At 41.4% G+C, this 17,507-nt stretch overlaps 1 protein-coding gene across 8 annotated transcripts in view; it reads left to right on the plus strand.

Moving 5' to 3' along the window:
* The window catches only part of sema4d (sema domain, immunoglobulin domain (Ig), transmembrane domain (TM) and short cytoplasmic domain, (semaphorin) 4D), a 41,355-nt gene that overhangs the window by 2,593 nt on the left and 21,255 nt on the right, over nt 1–17,507 (plus strand). For 5 of the 8 annotated variants that reach the window (XM_086300949.1, XM_086300950.1, XM_086300943.1 and 2 more), the window contains exon 2: nt 5,141–5,255. In XM_086300949.1, coding sequence (XP_086157075.1) covers nt 5,218–5,255 — 38 coding nt within the window. In that variant the 5' untranslated portion in view covers nt 5,141–5,217. Of the gene's footprint in view, nt 1–1,852; nt 2,099–5,140; nt 5,256–12,750; nt 12,810–17,507 lie in introns of those variants that run through there. The other 3 variants (XM_086300948.1, XM_086300947.1, XM_086300944.1) reach the window with 3 other exon arrangements.

Here is a 17,507-nt window from a genome sequence, read left to right on the forward strand (position 1 = left end):
ACCTTAAAGACAACACTTTTAGACGTGCCACCTTCCTTGGCATACCTGCACTGTATTTAGTATGAATTGAATAAAGTCTTAATGGCTTTTAAGGTGGCCTGAGCAATTAAGCCTTTATTATTTTTCCTTTCACTTGTCTACCAGCTCTTCTCCCTAAAAAGGCACAAAAGAATACCTGCAATTGATCTGGGCAGTGGCACCTTCCCCCTCCTGCTTTGGGAGGTTGGGGGAGTCACCGTAAAAAGGTGTTTTGTCTTTGATGCATAATCCTCATTGTTCTCCCCATCTCATTAACAATACAGTTTTCTTAAGGCAGACGAGAGCGTAAACATGATTCTTCCTTCTTTAAAGCTCAGTCCACACCTGCGTGGCGTTTGGCGTTCATACGTCGCCATTCAAGGAAATATGGGGGACGTGTGTGATGTATGGCTCATTGTTTTGGTCTTGCTGGAGTTAAAGGCTAGGGGTCAGTGGCCAGCTTGTGCTCCTCTCATGTTGAGGTGTGCTCGATGAAATGGACATCTGTGGCGGCCTCCCCCCCTCTTCCTTTGGAAACACCCAACCCCCCCTTCGTGGCACACCCTAGTATCCCTCAGGCTGGAATAATTTCCTTCTGGCTGCAGAGTAGCATCTGGTTCCACATCAGCAGCAGACAGTGGCATGTGTAGGCACTTTTATGTCTGCATGCATGGTACTGGCCATGCATAATGCACTGCTGCATTCCAGAGATCGTGTCACTATTGAATGGTGGTTTTGAGTCAGCGTAGGCGAAGGCAAACACTGGGTGTGAAACTGTGTTCTGTGTCTTTTGTTAAGCACGTTCTGAGAAAATATTCCAATAATAGTCCACACCCTTCAGGGTTTGGCTGCTGTAATGGTTTTCATTCGCCGCTATTGAAGATTGCAAGAGAGTTTAGTTGCAAGTTAGAAAGTGTGACAACCGTAATCGCGATAATGAAACTGTATACAGGAAAGCTGTGAAGATTCCCAAGGTGCTGGCCCCCGCAGCTATGACTGATAATGCTGAGAGAGCAGGAAGCTTAGTGATCCGGCGCTGTCATGCTATCGACAGCTTGTTTGATGTTTTGAAAAGGTTCCCAGCGTTGTGTTCCTGAGAGCAGGGAGCTGGGAGGTAATGGAGTTGGGAGACGACGCCTACATACAGTACATTCTGTCGCTGCGGAGAATATCACGGTGTGACACAGCTGACAAGAGGAGGGCATCTTTCATCTGAGATAAAGTAGTCGTTCTTTTGTCAAATGCTCAGCTGGGTTTGTTTAAAGAGGATAGTTTTTCTTTTGTCAGCCTGACGTCACTCAACGTTTGATAGTTCACTGACTGGATAAACAGGAAGAAGTCCCAGCTCCTCTTATTTATGTCCCCAGGATGCAAACTGTCTTCGCTGTTAACCTACGTGTGGAGTTTTTGTCGCCCGGGGCTGAATAAAGGAGTGCACCGGCTGAACCTGCAGTCCCCATTCACTCCTTAGAGAAGTGGGGGAAGAAAAAAAAAAGGGGGGGCTCCTCAACACTTGTCAACAATAGACACACTCCCACAGATGCACACACAGTCACTACCCTAACCTCCCCTTCCCCCATCTTCTCTCCCCTTACCCACCGCCCCCCACAAATTGTCCCCCTCCCCCTCCTCAGCGATTGTGTGCACTGAGGCTTTCCAGAGGCGCGATCTCAGGGCTCTCGCTCTCCGCCGGTGAGCAGTGTTTGACTGCTGCGACAGGGAGGAAAGGGAATACGAGCAGTTTCGCCTTACGCTCAGATGGAGACAGCCTGTCACTGGCATGTGCCAAAGTGAAATAGGTCTTGAATGCGAGCCCTGTCTCTCCAGCCTTGCGTTCCCTTTTTTTTCCTTCACCTTCAGTGTTGATCATGCTAGATGGAGAGAGAGAGAGACAGATTGCTCTTGACTGGTGAGCAGAGAGGGAGGAGGTGACAGGCTGGTTGTGCTGGATGACCAGATTTTATTATATTTTTTAAACATCTGTCATGCAAACCTTTCACGACTGTACCAGTAATAACAGTGTGTCTGAGCCACGTTGGAAGAGCTTCTGTACCTGCAGGATCTTCCCACTCAGATTATGGTAAGATTCACGTCGCACACAGCTCCGGCTGTATGCTGCCACCTAACAATGATAGATATCAACAGAATTTTATTTATTTATTTATTGTTTTGCAATAGAAGATGCCTGTCAAAGCTTGCTCTGTAGGGTGGAGAGAGTGTCCAAAATGATGCATGCTATTTTTACCCAAATCTCATATGTGAGGTAAATAATTCAATGTGCTGGGTGTGCTGGGGCATGCAGCAAGGGAGTTTCCACATTACCTTATTTGCTTTTTGGCTGTTCACTCTGGCTGTGTGAATTAATGGAGAAACAGAAAAGGACAGTATCTTATTTATGGAAATCGGTGTTTATTGGCAGACGTGGAAAGTGTTCGTCTTCTTACAAGCTGTTCATAAATCTCCCCCCAGGTTGGATATTTAAATTTTCCTGTAGCTTGCCACAAGTTGGTCTCCTTATCTGGGTATGAAATCCTTGTAGAAACAATGCTGGGTTTTAATTTGCTCAATTTAATGTTAATTTGTTTAGACTGCAGGTGGATCACACGTCTTCTCACTTCACTTCAAAGCGTGTCGTTCTTCTAGCTCTGAGCAGGTCCTCTTTCGGCTTTGCATGTGTGGAAACCACCGGTCTTTTGGCATTCGTGTCACTTATTTATGTTTTTATTTATTTCCCTCACCACTAGCTGCTTAAATCTAGCAGCACAGTTACCGAGCCAGGATCGAGGCACTGCATCATTGTTTGCACGAGGAGAAGGCGGTTTAATTTGGGGCTCTGGGTAAGGAACTCCTCGCTTTTGCAGGAAAACACCAAATGGGTCCAGCACCACAGTGGGCACGAGGTAGTTTCATACTTGAGTGTCTGCCACATTGTGCAAAACTGTGGCCTCTTGCATATTTGGAAAAGTCCAGTGTTGTAAGAAAATGTTATTTTGGAAATACTGGAAGGAAAGCTGACGTTAGATTTATCCTGGTGTCATGGATGAGTTCAGAATTATCAGCGACAACTCTGTTTGTTCTGGAGTCTATTTATCCTTTTTGGAAATAATTTCAACAACAATAACAACAGCATCTGAGGGAGCAGAGGAAATGGCCTCTAAATCGATTACCATCAATTACTTGGTTGTATACAGACAATGCACAAGATGGACTGAAGTTCAGTGAACATCTGTATGAGTGATGAAGGAAATCAATGCATCAGAGAGGGAAAAAGATGGATGGCAGATGTAAAGTTTAGAGTTCAGGATGGAGGTGAAGAGTAGCTGTTTGCATAGATAAAAGGAGCAGGAAAAGCCACTGTCCACTCACTGACTGGCTGCTACTGGTGCCTCTGGGCTTGAGGCTGATTTACGATTGGATTGGGTGGGGCAGAGACCTCACCTTCACTCCCCCTCATGCACATTTAGCTGCATATGAATTGGTATTTAATGTTTATCTGCTTACAGGAGCTAAGTCCCACTCCTGCAGGTTGTAATCTGTGTCACGTTAACACATAACTGAGTATAATCTATAAATCTGATGTGCTGCTATCATAATCTTTTAAGGTCAGATAAGCTGAGGAGCTAATGCCAGGTTTGGAGATGGAGCATCAGCCAGCGGGACACAGACAGGATACGCCTCATCTGATCAGCTTATTAAACTTTCAGATTCAGAATCCTGGCAGCAAAGTTAATCTGCTGATTTATGATTTATGTGCATATGTAAATGTGCATCATTAGAGGGGCATTATCTAAACATTTTTTTCAATAGATTTGTATGGTATTTTTTAACACCTTGTTGATAATTATCTTTTGACCTTTTCATAAGGATGATTGATGAATTATTCATCCTTTGATCCTGGATTATAACCAGCCCCACTGATTCATAGTGTCTGTTCACTACCCGGTGGGCTCCTTGGTGCACTCTATTTATGCTAGCTAGCTGGCTGGTTGGCTGCTTTGGTAGCTATGGAAACAGTAAAGCTGAACAGACCAGGCCTTGCTTGGCTAATTGTGAGCAGGTCAAGTGTGTCTGCAAAAGTCAGATGTTCCCCAGCACGGACTACATGTAAGATGGTTTTTGGGGTTTAAAAAAATTTTCTCCACAAAATTTTTGTCTTTTGGAGCCAAAGATGTGCTGAACTTTTTCATCCAAGAGAAACTGAGATGCCTGTTAATATTCTGAAGATGTCATTGGTCAAAAATGCATAGCTGTGTCTTTAAATTACATAATTTTGCTACATCTGAAATGGATGGCAGTTCTTTTTTTTTTTTTAATTGACTGTTAAAACACATCTTACATTTGAATACATTTCTGAAATGGTGACTATATATGGTGTCACCCATTGAATTACTGTTACTGAATTACTATTATAAAGGTTAGCAGTTGTCAGTTTTGTTTTGTTTTTTATTGAGATAAGTGACCAAACCAAGTCAAAGTGTTAAGCTAGCTGTTATTCAATGCCTATATAAATACAAAGTGGAAACTAAGAGTTAAGGCTGTAGCTCATCTGTTTAAAGGTTTATTGGATTGTGCATTTAGAGACATTCGTCTGCATGCCTTGATTGTAATCAGTAGTACTCATGAGGTACTGCTGACTTCCTATCAGCTTGAAGCAATCTGGCAGTTCTCCTCTGACCTCTGGCATCAACAAATGAACAACAGTGCCGGATTCAAGTTCACTAAAATCACCTTCTCATGCAGCAAGTTATCTTGCCCATGTCGGCATGCCAATTTAAAATAAATATAAAAAGAAAATCAACTATAGTATGTTTGTTGTGGGTGTGAAATGATTACGATAGACCAAAACAGCATTTTTATAAACATGTCTATTTCTGGTGTAATGTCAGATATTTTATCTTGGGAGTCTACAAGGATCAACTTGCTTGGAGTCACCCCCAAGTGGTCATTTGAGGAACTGCAGTTTTTTTTGGCATTGGCTTTATTTTTTCAGTCCCGTTGTGACGCGTGTTCTGCTATTATTTACATGCAGAAGAGTGAAAGCGGGTACCCGATTGTTTTTCTCATTTCCGATGATTTACTCTAACCCAATGTTGTTGTTGTTTTTTTTTAACCTCTCTTGTAGACGTGTACTGCGACCTTAGCCCCGGGCGTCTCGCTCAACCGTTTCAGCTGTGTGAAGGAACGTGAAAAGAAGATTTAATGAATCAGTATTCGCTAGCCGACGTGATGACGGACAAGTAAGTGACTTATTGTTATTTCTCTGGAGAGCACGTTCATGTGTAGGCGTGCAAAGAGCTCACAGTAATCAGGCGTTTTGTTTGAGTGAGAAGTAACCAGATGATGCTTGTTCTTGTGGTTATTTTGCTTTGCACCAGCTTGTAGGCATTCCTGTAAGTGTGTTAACCGCGCAGAATTCAAGGAGGAATGGGTTCAGATAGCGCAGAGAGATGTTTGATGTGGTTTACGGTAAGCAGTGTTGGTAAAAAGACAGTCTGCTTGGCCCCTGTAGATGTATGTCATTTGCATCGGGGGCTGATTTGCATTTTCGTTCGCTGTGCTGGTATGTTGCTGTTGCTGCTAGCAGCTCTTTATTTCCCTCACAAAACACAGTCGTTTAAAGGGTTTTCAACCTTTTTCATGCTGCCTCTTCTTTTGCTTATTCTTTGTGTTCTTCATTTTGTTTCCCTTCCCCCTTTTCATTTTGCAGGTTTCTATCTATACTTGTCTGTCTCCTTTTTGTCTCTTTTGTCCACTTGGCCTTTGCTTCTCACTCCAGTGTTTGTTGGATTTGATCTGCAGAGATCTATAGAGAATTTGGGTGCAGTAGGAAAAATAATCTGCTGTCAGCAATCATTATAGGCGGAATAAGTGGTGCAGGTCAGTCAGCTGAAAGGGATGCGCACAAAAACTGCATAAAATAGGTCAAACAAGGCCCAAACTATTATGTGCTCGAGTTTACCAATTTCTCTTTCTGTTTTATAAAGCGACAGAGGGTTATATGCACAGAGTACAGTTGATAAGATTATGTTGTTAGCTGTGGGTCAGCAACTCCAGCATCTCTCCACTTATTGCTAATGCACCTGTTAACCCTTTTGAAAGTGCAACAGGAAAAGGGAGGGGTGGATCTGGTGAATCACGCTGTCTTTATATGAAGCAGGCCTTCGGGTGTCTTCCCTGGTTAACACTGGCGCTCTGTAATGTCAGCTTAAAATATGCATTTAGTTTAGTAAATCCAAATAATCCTATATTTGCCCAGAAGGGAATTTCCCTTGCAAATTAGAAGGTTCCCTCAAGGATGCATTGCAATTTTTGCCGAGCCAGACGTTTTTATAATGATTTGGATGCGGTATAAAGAAGAGAAGATATTCTTGGAAACTTTATTTTGAAAACAAGACGTGGCAGAGTTTTTATTAAGCCTCTGCTGCACGGAATCAATTGTAGCGAGGAACGGGGAGTTTCTAAGTAAGAGATGATGATATTGACAAGCTGGATGAAAGGTATCCCAGCAACCAGAAAGTGGTGGTGGTGGGAGGGTAGCTTATTGTGTGCTAGATGCTCGCCCGTGTTGTAGGATGATTGTTTGACTGGGATGAATGATAAATGTTATGTTGAAAGGAAGTGAGGGGAAAAGTTGGAGGACGTGCCCCCCGATGGTGACGGCGAACAAAGCCTCCCTCAACATGGGTCTACTTAAGATTCACACAAAGGCAGAAGAAGATGGCCACTTATTTTCTCTCCAACACACACACACACACACACACACACACACACACACACACACACACACTTTTTTTTTCTTAGTTCACTCATGAGCAAACATTTACACATAGCTGGATACCAGTGGACATTCCTGCAGATGTGTGCATTCCACTTGGTATTCCCAAAGTCAAGCTGGCCTCTGGAAACGTGTTTTTTGGATTATTTATAATTTTCTGGCATTTGTTTAATCGAAGAGCTCTGATCTGTGTTTTCCAATCAGATTTTCTGCTTGAGTCAGAAGCTGATTATCCATCTGTACATTTGCTCTAGTATCCTCAGACACGAACATGTTTCAGTTGCTGGATTTTCCTTTGGTACCAGGATGCTCTGGGATGAGGAAAGGTTCTAAAGCCAGATTTGCTCCCTGGTGCTTGGAGGCATTTTTTTTTTCCTGGTTAAATTCAAGCCTGCATAATCCCTTACAACACACTGTTTTGTGTGTGTGTGTGTGTGTGTGTGTGTGTGTGTGTGTGTGTGTGTGTGTGTGTGTGTGTGTGTGTGCTAAAGTCTAGAGTCTATGTTCTGTTCACTCTGTGTATATTGAGTAAACAGGAATTTCACCTATTTTCTTTTCCCTCTTAAAAGAGTTGCATCAGGGTTGAATATATTACATCACATAGGAAGGACAAAGAGAAGCACAGTGCCTCAAACACACTCCGATACAGACAGAAGTGCGCTGAGTGTAAGCTCTTCATTGGGAATTGCATCTCCATCTGGTGCCTCTGGTCTTTAAGGAAAATGGGGACAGCAAGATAAAAAAAAAAAAAAAAAAGCATTGTTCCTTAAGCCCTCAAACCATACTATCCGCTTTCTTTATGTAACTGTTCCTGTCTTGTTTTCCATAAGGAGATTCCTCCTACTCATTTTTCCTTGCCCTTCGCATCTGTTCTCTTCCCTTTCTACAACCACTGTGTGAATTTGCTCTCTCTCTCTTAGCAAAGCCATTTTTCCCTCTCTCCCTCTGTTGCTACCATTTTCCTTCCATCCCCCACCTGTGGTGGTGTTTGCTGACAGCCTTGTCAGAAACTTTGGATGTTTATAGATGGACAGTAATGGTAGCTGCACAGTGTGCATGTGCACGAGGTTGACACATGCACATTGACAGTGTGGTGTCTATTTATGCGCTTTGCTTATCTGTGTCTAGGCCCCATGTGTGTAATCATGTCAGTCTCAGGGGAGTGAGGATGCAAGCTGGTTATATGCTTAATGGCTGCTTACAGTAAAAACCACAGTGGCACCAGAAATGTGCTAAATGTTGCAGCCTTGTGAGTAAAGATATTTAAGGGCACACCACTCTGCAATTTGACTTCTTTATTGGATATTTATTATTAAATGTTTTCTAGTTTCCTCCAGCCACCTGAATAAAACAGGGGATAATACTGGTCTTTGCTTGTGGAAGTTTGTGCACAATTCGATGAAGTTCAGAAGAAGAATCCTGATGACTTAAAAAATGGCCAGACCTTCCGTCCAGGGTGACATTTGTGGGTTTGAGGAAATTGTTTCAACAACTGTGGGATGAACTGACAATAAATTTGCGCAGAAATTTGTTTCCTTTTCAGGATGAACAGTTGCCAATTTAATGATCCCTTCATTTTTCCTTTTTGCCCACCAGTTGGATTTATCACATACTTCAAAACTAATAACACTTCCATCAGCTGCACTTTGTGGTAATTGCAAATGTTAGCAGAAAAACATACCAAACTGCTCGGAATAAGCATTTTTACCTTGGGAAATATGTTAGCATGTGGAAAGGAGCTATTCAGAGTAGCTTTGTGCCAAACCTGTGTGTAACCTAATAAACTTTGTTTGATGACTCACCAAAAGCCACTTGCATGACTGGAGAGTTACTGTGTACTTTTATGAATGGGAACCAAAGCTGATAAGGCATGCCATAGACATCTGAGATACTTAAAATACAACTTTGGGTTTGGCTTGAACTTTTTACTCGTTGAACTTCTTGCCAGTTTAAACTTTTATGACACATGCACTATGTGGGGGGAGAAAAAAAAGCTACTGGGCCACATTACACCTACAGGAGCTGCTCAGCCATAGAAAGCCATTGCATGAAGATCCCGGTGCACAGATTTTTTGCCAATGTTAATGAGTCTAACAGAGCACGGGCAGTTTTTACACACTTGGCAAACCTCATTCTGTATCTTTTGCACAATCTGACAATTCATGGCTTTTGAAATTCTTCCACAGACAGTTGATTGTGTAATAACAGTTGGTTGTGTAATAACAGTTGATTGTGTAATAACTAGAAGGGAAGAAATTTTGCAAACTGACTTGTTGCAATGATGGCATCCCATTACAGTATCGCGCTCAAGTCTGTTGAGCTCTTGACAACTACCTTTTCTTTCACAAATGTTTGTAAAGATAGACTGCATGGTTAAGTGTATGATTATTATTTTTTTATACACCAGTGGGAGTGGGACTGAAAATGTCTAAATTCAAAGATTAAGCCATTTGGCCCAGTACTTTTGTCCATATAGTGTAATCTGAGAGTTCATCCAGGAAGTATTTGTTTCAAAGTTCCTGAATTCATTACTGTTACCAAACGGGGAGAGAGATCTTGACAAGACGTTCCAACAGTAGTTCAAACTGAGAAAATCGGGTGTCACAGAAGAGTGGGGTCAGTATGTTTACCATTAGCTGAGTTCCTGAAGTAGGGCTACTAAAGCGTTTGCTCTGGCTTGAAGAGTCTTCAAAAGGACACTTTAGCCCCATCCTCATTCAAGTCCACTCATCAATTTAAAAACCCTGACATTTCCATTTCCTCTCCGTCCGTTCTCCAGACCGCTGTGTCACCAAGGGCATGTTTCGGGGCACTGGCTCGGCTTGCGCCCAGTCTCAACATCCTGAATTGAGACATGTGAAGGCGTGGTGTCAGTTGTGTCATTGAGGTTTGTGGGTGCACGGTTTAAAAACTTTGTATCAGCTGTCACAGGGTTTTGTGGGAGCAGAGGAAAGCCAAGTCAAAGCGCTTCCTGAAGATGTCGAGGGGGATGCACCCTTTGGCCTTCGGCTCATCAATCTTGCGTCTGTCATCTATTCCCAGTTCTCCATTGATGCTGTCAGAGAGTCAGGGAGACGATGCAGCGCTCGTTTGTATACAAGCTTTTTTCTGTTTGGTGGTCTCGTAGTGAAAATTAGTTAAGAGTGGAAGAAGAGGAGAGAAATTTCTACTTGAGGAAAAAAATGTGTCAAGCAGACTAAATTTTGCCCGACCTATCCCACCCCATTGCAGAATACTGTGGTCTCCTCTTTAACAAATATCAAACCCAGAAAGAGCAATAATATGTTGGCAATGCTTGTGCAAATCTAAAGCTTTATTTATGCGATCAGAGAACTAGCCATGCTTGTAGTCGTCACTGCTTAACATAATCAGATTATTCTTTTATACAGTAGTGTAGGGGGCCTCCATTATAGTAACTTACCAGGCAAATGCTAATGAATCTGCATATTTGGGTTGATTTAGCTGACCTGGATTCATTCGAGGGGAACATTTATCTCCTTGTTCTGAGATAGTTTGGGACTTCTCCAGCAACAATGTCCATTCAGCTTTAGTCTTTTTTTCCCCTTGTTGTGTTGTCGATATTTTCTTGCGTTTTTTTTCTGAAGAGAAATTTGATTCTTTTTAAGAACCTGTTGAAACGGACCCAGAGGCACATATTGAACTCTAGTCAAAGCAAGTGAAACTCTAAGCCGAGTTTAGAGGACTGTGTGAATAAAGCTGGTCTACTCGTGTAGGAAGAATTAATTCAGCCTGTTTTCATTTTGCTCAGAGAAGCGGTGCGAGGGAACCGACTGGAAAGTGTTGTGAATGGAGGCCCACCCATCTGTTTCAGGGACAATAAGAAGATTTCTACTTTCATTCTTTAGACTAAAAAAATCGTATTTTTATGCACTAAAAAATAAAAGGGAAATAATTTTCCACCTGGCTGCATATTATTCCCTAATGTCTGTGTTATCTTTATGTTTCGTTAGTGATGCACAACACCAGGGCTGAGACTGTGCGAAACTTCATAAGCTCTTTAAAAAATATCAGCTCAGGGTTTTTCCTCATGAATACTTTTCTACAGTTCTTTCAACTGTGGAGTTTCACTGTTTGCTACTTTGACTGTTCTTTCTAGTGGTTTAGAGGATACTTGATGTACTTTTTAAAGTACTGACCAGGATTTTAGTAACGTTTGAAACAATCTGATGCACTGAGTGGCAGCACAACAAACAGCTACGCAGTCCAGAGGAAGCAGATGGGTTAAGAATTTAGCTTTTAATAAGAAGTTCACGAAGTAGACAGTGAAGCATAACCAAAAGGTTGACCTTTAGTGTACATTTACTGCTCCTAGAATTCTATTTAAAGTACTGTGCAAAAGTCTTAAGGCACTCATGTTTTAATATATTCTAGTAAAACAGATTAGGCAAGCTTTCTTCAAGTTTCTTTTAACTTTCTTCAGGAACAATTCCCCAGGTTTCTGGAAGGATATTCCAAAGCTCTTCCACAAACTGTTCTTTGCTGGATTTTTTTCCCTATTTCTTAAGGACGTGGCTTTCAGATACTGTTCATCTGCTGCAGATAGTGTGACATTATTTTTTTATTTTTATGTGTGTAGCTTTGAGGCCTGTCACTTCTTGCTTGTTCAGTTTCCTCAGATTCGTTCAAAGGTTGCACACCAAGAAAAGTACCTCGTCTTTGGCATTTTTCTCAGCTCTAACTGAAGATGACGTGCTTTTTGTAACAGGCTGCTGGTAACAAAGTGCCTGAAGATTCCTAAATTGTCATGTGTAGAGACAACACTGGTTCTTTGAGTTAGGTGCCTTTTTTATGCTTGAGTGATTCAGAGGTCAGTGTTAAGTGGCTTAACAAACAAAAAACATTCCTTGAAAGTGCTGCGATACAAGGACTCGTCTGAAAATGAGGGGGAAAAGCAGCCAGTGTCCAAAGACAAAATCAATCAATCAAAGACAAAATCTGGCTTCTTGGAAGGAAAATTTAAAAAAACAAACAAACATAAAACAAGGGTGGCTCAAGACTTTTGCACAGTCCTGTACACATTTATTGTCAGATTAAGGTGTTTTAACTGTGAACCTCTGTCTTTCTTTAATTCACAGAATTAATACCATTCCCAAGAGCCTCTACTGAGCTTTACAGTTCAGTGTTAACATGCTAAGCTAAGAAAATGGCCATTGTCATTGTATGGCATTGTAGCATTTACCTCAAAGCACTGCTATGGCAAAATACAGCCTGAAAGCTGTGGACTTAAATTTCTTTACTAAAACTTATGAAATTAAAGGAACAGATTTAATTTAGCGTTTTGTCTGATGCAGAATTAAACATTTTTGTCGTTTTATTAAAGTGATGATTCTTTAGAAATTATGCAGAACAGAAGTTATAAGGTTTTGAGGCTTGGCCGTGACGGATGAGATTAGCACACACAAAGCAAATAAAATTCAGTGTGGAAGAGCAAATACTTCTTTATTTACATGTGGTTGTTTGACATGCAAGGCTGGAAAGGAAGTGGAACCTTAGCTGAGGTTAATGGTCATAACTGGCCGCTCACTATTGGTTCTAATATGATATCACCATGATAATACAGTCTTTGTGGATATTTAAGTTGTTATATAATTGTTTTGTCTTTTTAAAAAATGATTATCCACACACGTGCGTGTGCGTGCGTGCGTGTGCGTGTGCGTGCGTGCGCGTGCGTGCGTGTGCGTGCGTGCGTGTGCGTTCGTGCGCGCGTGTGTGCGTGTGTGTGTGTGTGGCTATTGCTTCATCTTTCTATAAATGTTATTTACTGTCATTCTGAATATACAACATGGTTTGCATTGAATCATCACTATATCTGTGTCACCATGGTCTAAAAAAAAAAAAAAAGACCTAGCCACATTGAACCTTCTTCCTCTTGTAGGCTCTCACACACTACATGAATGTCATGTCTGATCTCTCTGTCTTCTTCCCCCCCTCCCTAGCTTGAGAATTTTATAATTCTCTCCGGAGGAAGAGCGTCGCATCCTTTAAGGATTCACAGGTCAGAAACTCAACTCCTCTCCCTCCTTCCCCTCCCTGTTTGCTGTGCAGACCAACACTGCACTGCTCGCTGGCTTGCAGGCTTCAACACGAATGCTGCATGCTTCTCCAACCTTCTCCAACCCCCTTCCCCTGTAACCACTTTGGGGCTTTACTGTTTTTTGGTGTGTGTGTGTGTGTGTGTGTGTGTGTGCGCGTTTCCCTTGCATGATCTCACTTGGACAGCCTGATTCTGATTTGAATCCTTTTGTTTTTGCAACTTCCTTTTTTCCCCCACCCATCATTCCCTTGTGCTTTCCTCTATGAGATTCGGTGTTTCTTTGCTTTTCCAGTCGTGATTCTTCTGTTCTGCGTCTGCTTGGAAGCAAGTTATCGGTCTGCGTTGCCTTAATTACTGTTATCTAATGATGCATGTAGTGACGGGTATTGTGTACACATGCAACTAGCTTTTCACTCTGGCTTTACTCAGGCCCCCCCAGACAGCAATTGTCCAGTCACAGCTTAGCTACCGTAACTAGGCACGGCAGGTCTGTCAAGCTTTGAATTTCTCCATATGCCAAAGTGGTGTCCGGGTGGCTGAAGATAGACAGAAACTTGGCACCTGAAAGCGTTTGGAGGGTGGTGTCTTTTTATCAACTTTCTGAAACTTGAACAGGAGAGCAGAAGTGTTGTTTTGGTGCTCTGCATGTTTAAATGCTAGCGTGCCCAGCTTCACTACCTTTCTAAGCAACTTTCAAAGCTGTGTTGAGCTTGTGGGGTTACGGTTTGCAAGAGCAGCAGAATCACCAAATGGGATAGAAGATGCAGGTATACTAAAATTAGTAGCCATAGCGTCTTTTTCTCTCGTCTCAAAACCAGTAAAGCAAGAATAAACTCTTCTTTTGTTACTTACAGACCCGTAAGTAATTGTTTGAGCTAAAACGTGTTCATTTATAATCTGAGACCAAAGCTAAAAAGAAGTAGTTCATTTTTTTTTCTTTTTAATTTTCATGAAATTAAATGTTTCTTTCTCTTGAAAAATTCCTCACTCAGTGTTCGTTCGTTCTGCTCGTCCCTGCTCCACCTGCAGTGGTTGCAGACTCGACAGACTGTTTGAAAACCACTTCCCTTAAGAAACTGCTAAATGTGAGAGTGAATGTTTGAACCACAATCGCCGCAATTTCATCTCGGCTCTAAAACGTACACAAAATACACAAAGTTAGCGTTCCAGGTAGGGAGGCCTGACGAGATAAAGTCTGAAAACATCAGCTGGCAGCATGGAGTGAAGTCACAGGAGCCTCGCTCCCAGCAAACTGTCAGTACAGGATGCGTCGCTCAGCCACACTCGATTATGAAAAGAATCCGAACACCTGTGGGATGTTTGCTTTTCCCCCTCAGCAGCTCGAGGCCTATCAACATAATGCAGTTTCCAGCCGCAGCCATCAGCCCGCACCTCTTTCAGCTGTTGTGATCAACACCAAAAGTGCTTAACAGAAATAGGACTGATTAGCAAAGTGTTGACAAATGTTCCGCTCACCAAAGACATGCATTAAAATGGTAGTTTATTCCTGTAGAGGTAGTTTTAAATCAGCTGTGATCTATTACCGAATTTGTAGCGTTACAATCCATTTTGGCTGGTGAAAACATTCGTTTTTGTGGGGGGGTGTTGTTTCTTAAATCTTGTCCTGTTCGGCAGCTTTTTGCTATCAGAATTATGATCTGAATGCACTGTTGTGCCAAACACACTGCTTTTCCGAAATGAGCTCTGTAGGCTCCTCTTGTTCATGTTTCTTTTATACATTTATTTATTATTGTTATTTCAGTTATTATGTTATATGTATACTTTAGATAGGACAACAGTCACATGATAAAGCTATCTACAGTGTGCATAAGGCCAGGGGGCGTATGGCGGTCGGTTGAATATTTAAACATTTGTTATAATTAAAGTCAGCTGGTGACAAATGGACCTTTTGTATTGGATTTATTTTTAATCTGCTACTTTCACTGTAAACTGTGTATGCGACACTTGTGAGAAGTGAACACTTGACCTAATTCTGCAGGCCAGATCACGAGAAATTGGTGTGAGAGGAGTTTGAAGTTTTTCTCTTGGCTCCGTGTTTATCCCTCTCCGAGTGCTGCGAAGGAAACGGTGAAATTAGTGTTTTATGTACTGGTTTGCCAAGTTCAGGAGGACACACTGTTAGTGTTGTGGCATCCTGTGGGCGATGGGATGAGTTTTCACACAGCACTCCAAAGGAGGGTTTTGTCTATGCCGGGCCAAAATTACCACCGTGAAATCAGTGCCTGCTGAAGAGTGCTTTGAGAGAGAGGCAGAAGAGAAAGGGGTCCTCTTTAAAGGCGGAAGAAAATATAGCAAGGTTTCAGTGATGTTTACAGCTAATTTTGAATGTTCCTTGACTGGTGGGAAACTGCAATTTGGAAGATTGTTTGTTTGTTTTGGATTTACCTTATTGCACTCTTTAACCACTTAACAGAAAAAGTCATTAACATGTTGGCTAACATTAGCTGATTTAAAATCCAGCTGCAGAGAAGTATCCCACTCTGGGTGCTGTTTTAAAAAGGTGGGGTTTTTTGTTTGTTTCTTTTAAACTACAACCAATGCAACTACCATTCACGAGCTTGGGACCTTCAGCTGGGCTTCCCAAAATAGTCTCACAGTATGTGCCCCATCACAGCAGCCTCAAGGAAATTACATCAAGTGAAAGGTTTATGATTTTACTGCGAGCGGTGGCTTCTGTGTGACCCCAAACTATATTATAGATTGAAGTTATTCACCTCAGACAGAGTGGCAACACTTAAAAAATTAGATGGATTCTCAATGCAGCACTTAGCATTTCTTAATAGTTTGGTATTTTGCACTGTGTACCAATAATATTACCATTGCTGTATTAAAAAAAACAAACTCTGAACACTTGTAAATAATGACAAAAAACAGCAAATTTCAGATTTGTAATATATTCTCTTGGTGATCACCAGAAGTTCCTTTTTCTTTTTGCCAGTACAGATGTCAATAGTAAAACTCCTCCACTTTTTCCCTCCTTTTAATTAAAAGAAAAAGAGCCTGGTGATTATGTTTTCATGTTAGACTACAGAGGCACATTCAGTACTTGGACAGAGAACACCACACAGTAATCCTTGTTCCTCTAGTTAGCTTACTTCACTTGCCTGTATGTTTATAGGGAAGTTTTTCCAGAGCCATGTGACTTAGGGAAAGGGCGTGTTGTTTTTAAAAAGCTTGCCATCGGCAGACTAAATATACCCTTTACTGGACCTGACCCCTCATTTGCCTTTGCTGTGGCCACTTTAGGTCGACAGGCTAGCTCAACAGGGGCCCTACAACTAGTAATTATATAGGAGGGTTTCCATTTTGCGTCCCCTGTATAGTGTTGCCTTCACACAAGCTCTTTTCCTCAATTTAGACATTTGGGTTGTCATCGATGGTTTACCTAGAATTTAATTCTACCTTGTTTAACTAAATGAAACCCAGAAATTATGGGTTTTTAGCCTGTTTTTGGTCAGAAATGAGGACAGTGTACACTTTGTCAACATTCAGTCTTAATGTAAATGGATATAGTGAACCCTGCTGATACATCCTGCTGATAATCCTTGATCTTAAAGCGCGCCCCCCCCCCCTCCCCCAGCACATCCCAGTGAGATCACCATGGACAATGTAGAGTGACTGCTGTATCATCTGTTGCAGTTTTAAGATGATTTTTTTCTCCCATATGACCAATAGTCAGCTGTGCCGCAGAGGTCGTACAGCTGTTCACTGGCTTTCAGAGGACTTTGTTAAATTAATGGGGCTTTTACTAGGTGGCTTTGTAAGTCTAAGCTGTAGGCTGAAGTCAATCCTCAGTGAAATCCAGATGGCTTGAACCATAACTACAGCTTGAACTGCTGTGCTGATTTATCCTGAAAAGTTAAGCAAATCGCATCCAAGTTAATCACATCAAAGTCTGTTTGCAGGATTGGTGGAGCAATACTTCATACATGTCTGACTGTTCACTTTGACAAGCACAAATCTTAGCTTGAGAACCAGCAGTTCAAGTTGAATTATTGGTAAAATGGATACTGGATACACTAAATTAATAAAGTTTAATTAATTCAGAAAAATAAGGCAAGCTTATAGGAGTGAGCTACAACAGCTGGGTTAACTTTGAGTAATAACTATAAACATAAAGGATCACTCATATTAACTTAATCCGGTTGTTCAGTGATGACGTGACGAATCCTACTTCCGGGTAGGGCTGCTCGATTATGGCAAAAATGATAATCACGATTATTTTCACTGAAATTGAGATCACGATTATTTGACGATATTTATTTCGTCCGCCAGAGCTTATATTATTTTTTTACATGCTGTAGTGCCATTTGTGGGAGCATTTCAAGTTGCTATACATCAATACAACTGTTATAGCCCATATTTTAAAAATGTGTATGCATTAAGTCCATAGTAACTACATTAATTGCAAAAAAAGTGCAATAAACTACAAAAAAAATTGAAAATCGTTTTTGTTTTTACATATATTTCTACTTGGAGAAATTTAAGAGGTTTATCCCTCAAAACTTTAAATACAAAAAAGTTGCAAGAAATCCTATGATGCAAATCCTATGATGCAAATTTGCAAAGAATATGCATGTGCATCAAAATAAACTATTTCCAGCAGTGCAATTCGAGTTCTAAGGCCTACAAGTAAAA

This window comes from Aulonocara sp. 'chitande type north' Nkhata Bay, linkage group LG7 (assembly GCF_057382095.1).
Source record: "Aulonocara sp. 'chitande type north' Nkhata Bay isolate Kocher_YH1m ecotype deep benthic linkage group LG7, A_spYH_male_GT1.1, whole genome shotgun sequence".
NCBI classification, from domain to species: Eukaryota; Metazoa; Chordata; class Actinopteri; order Cichliformes; family Cichlidae; genus Aulonocara; species Aulonocara sp. 'chitande type north' Nkhata Bay.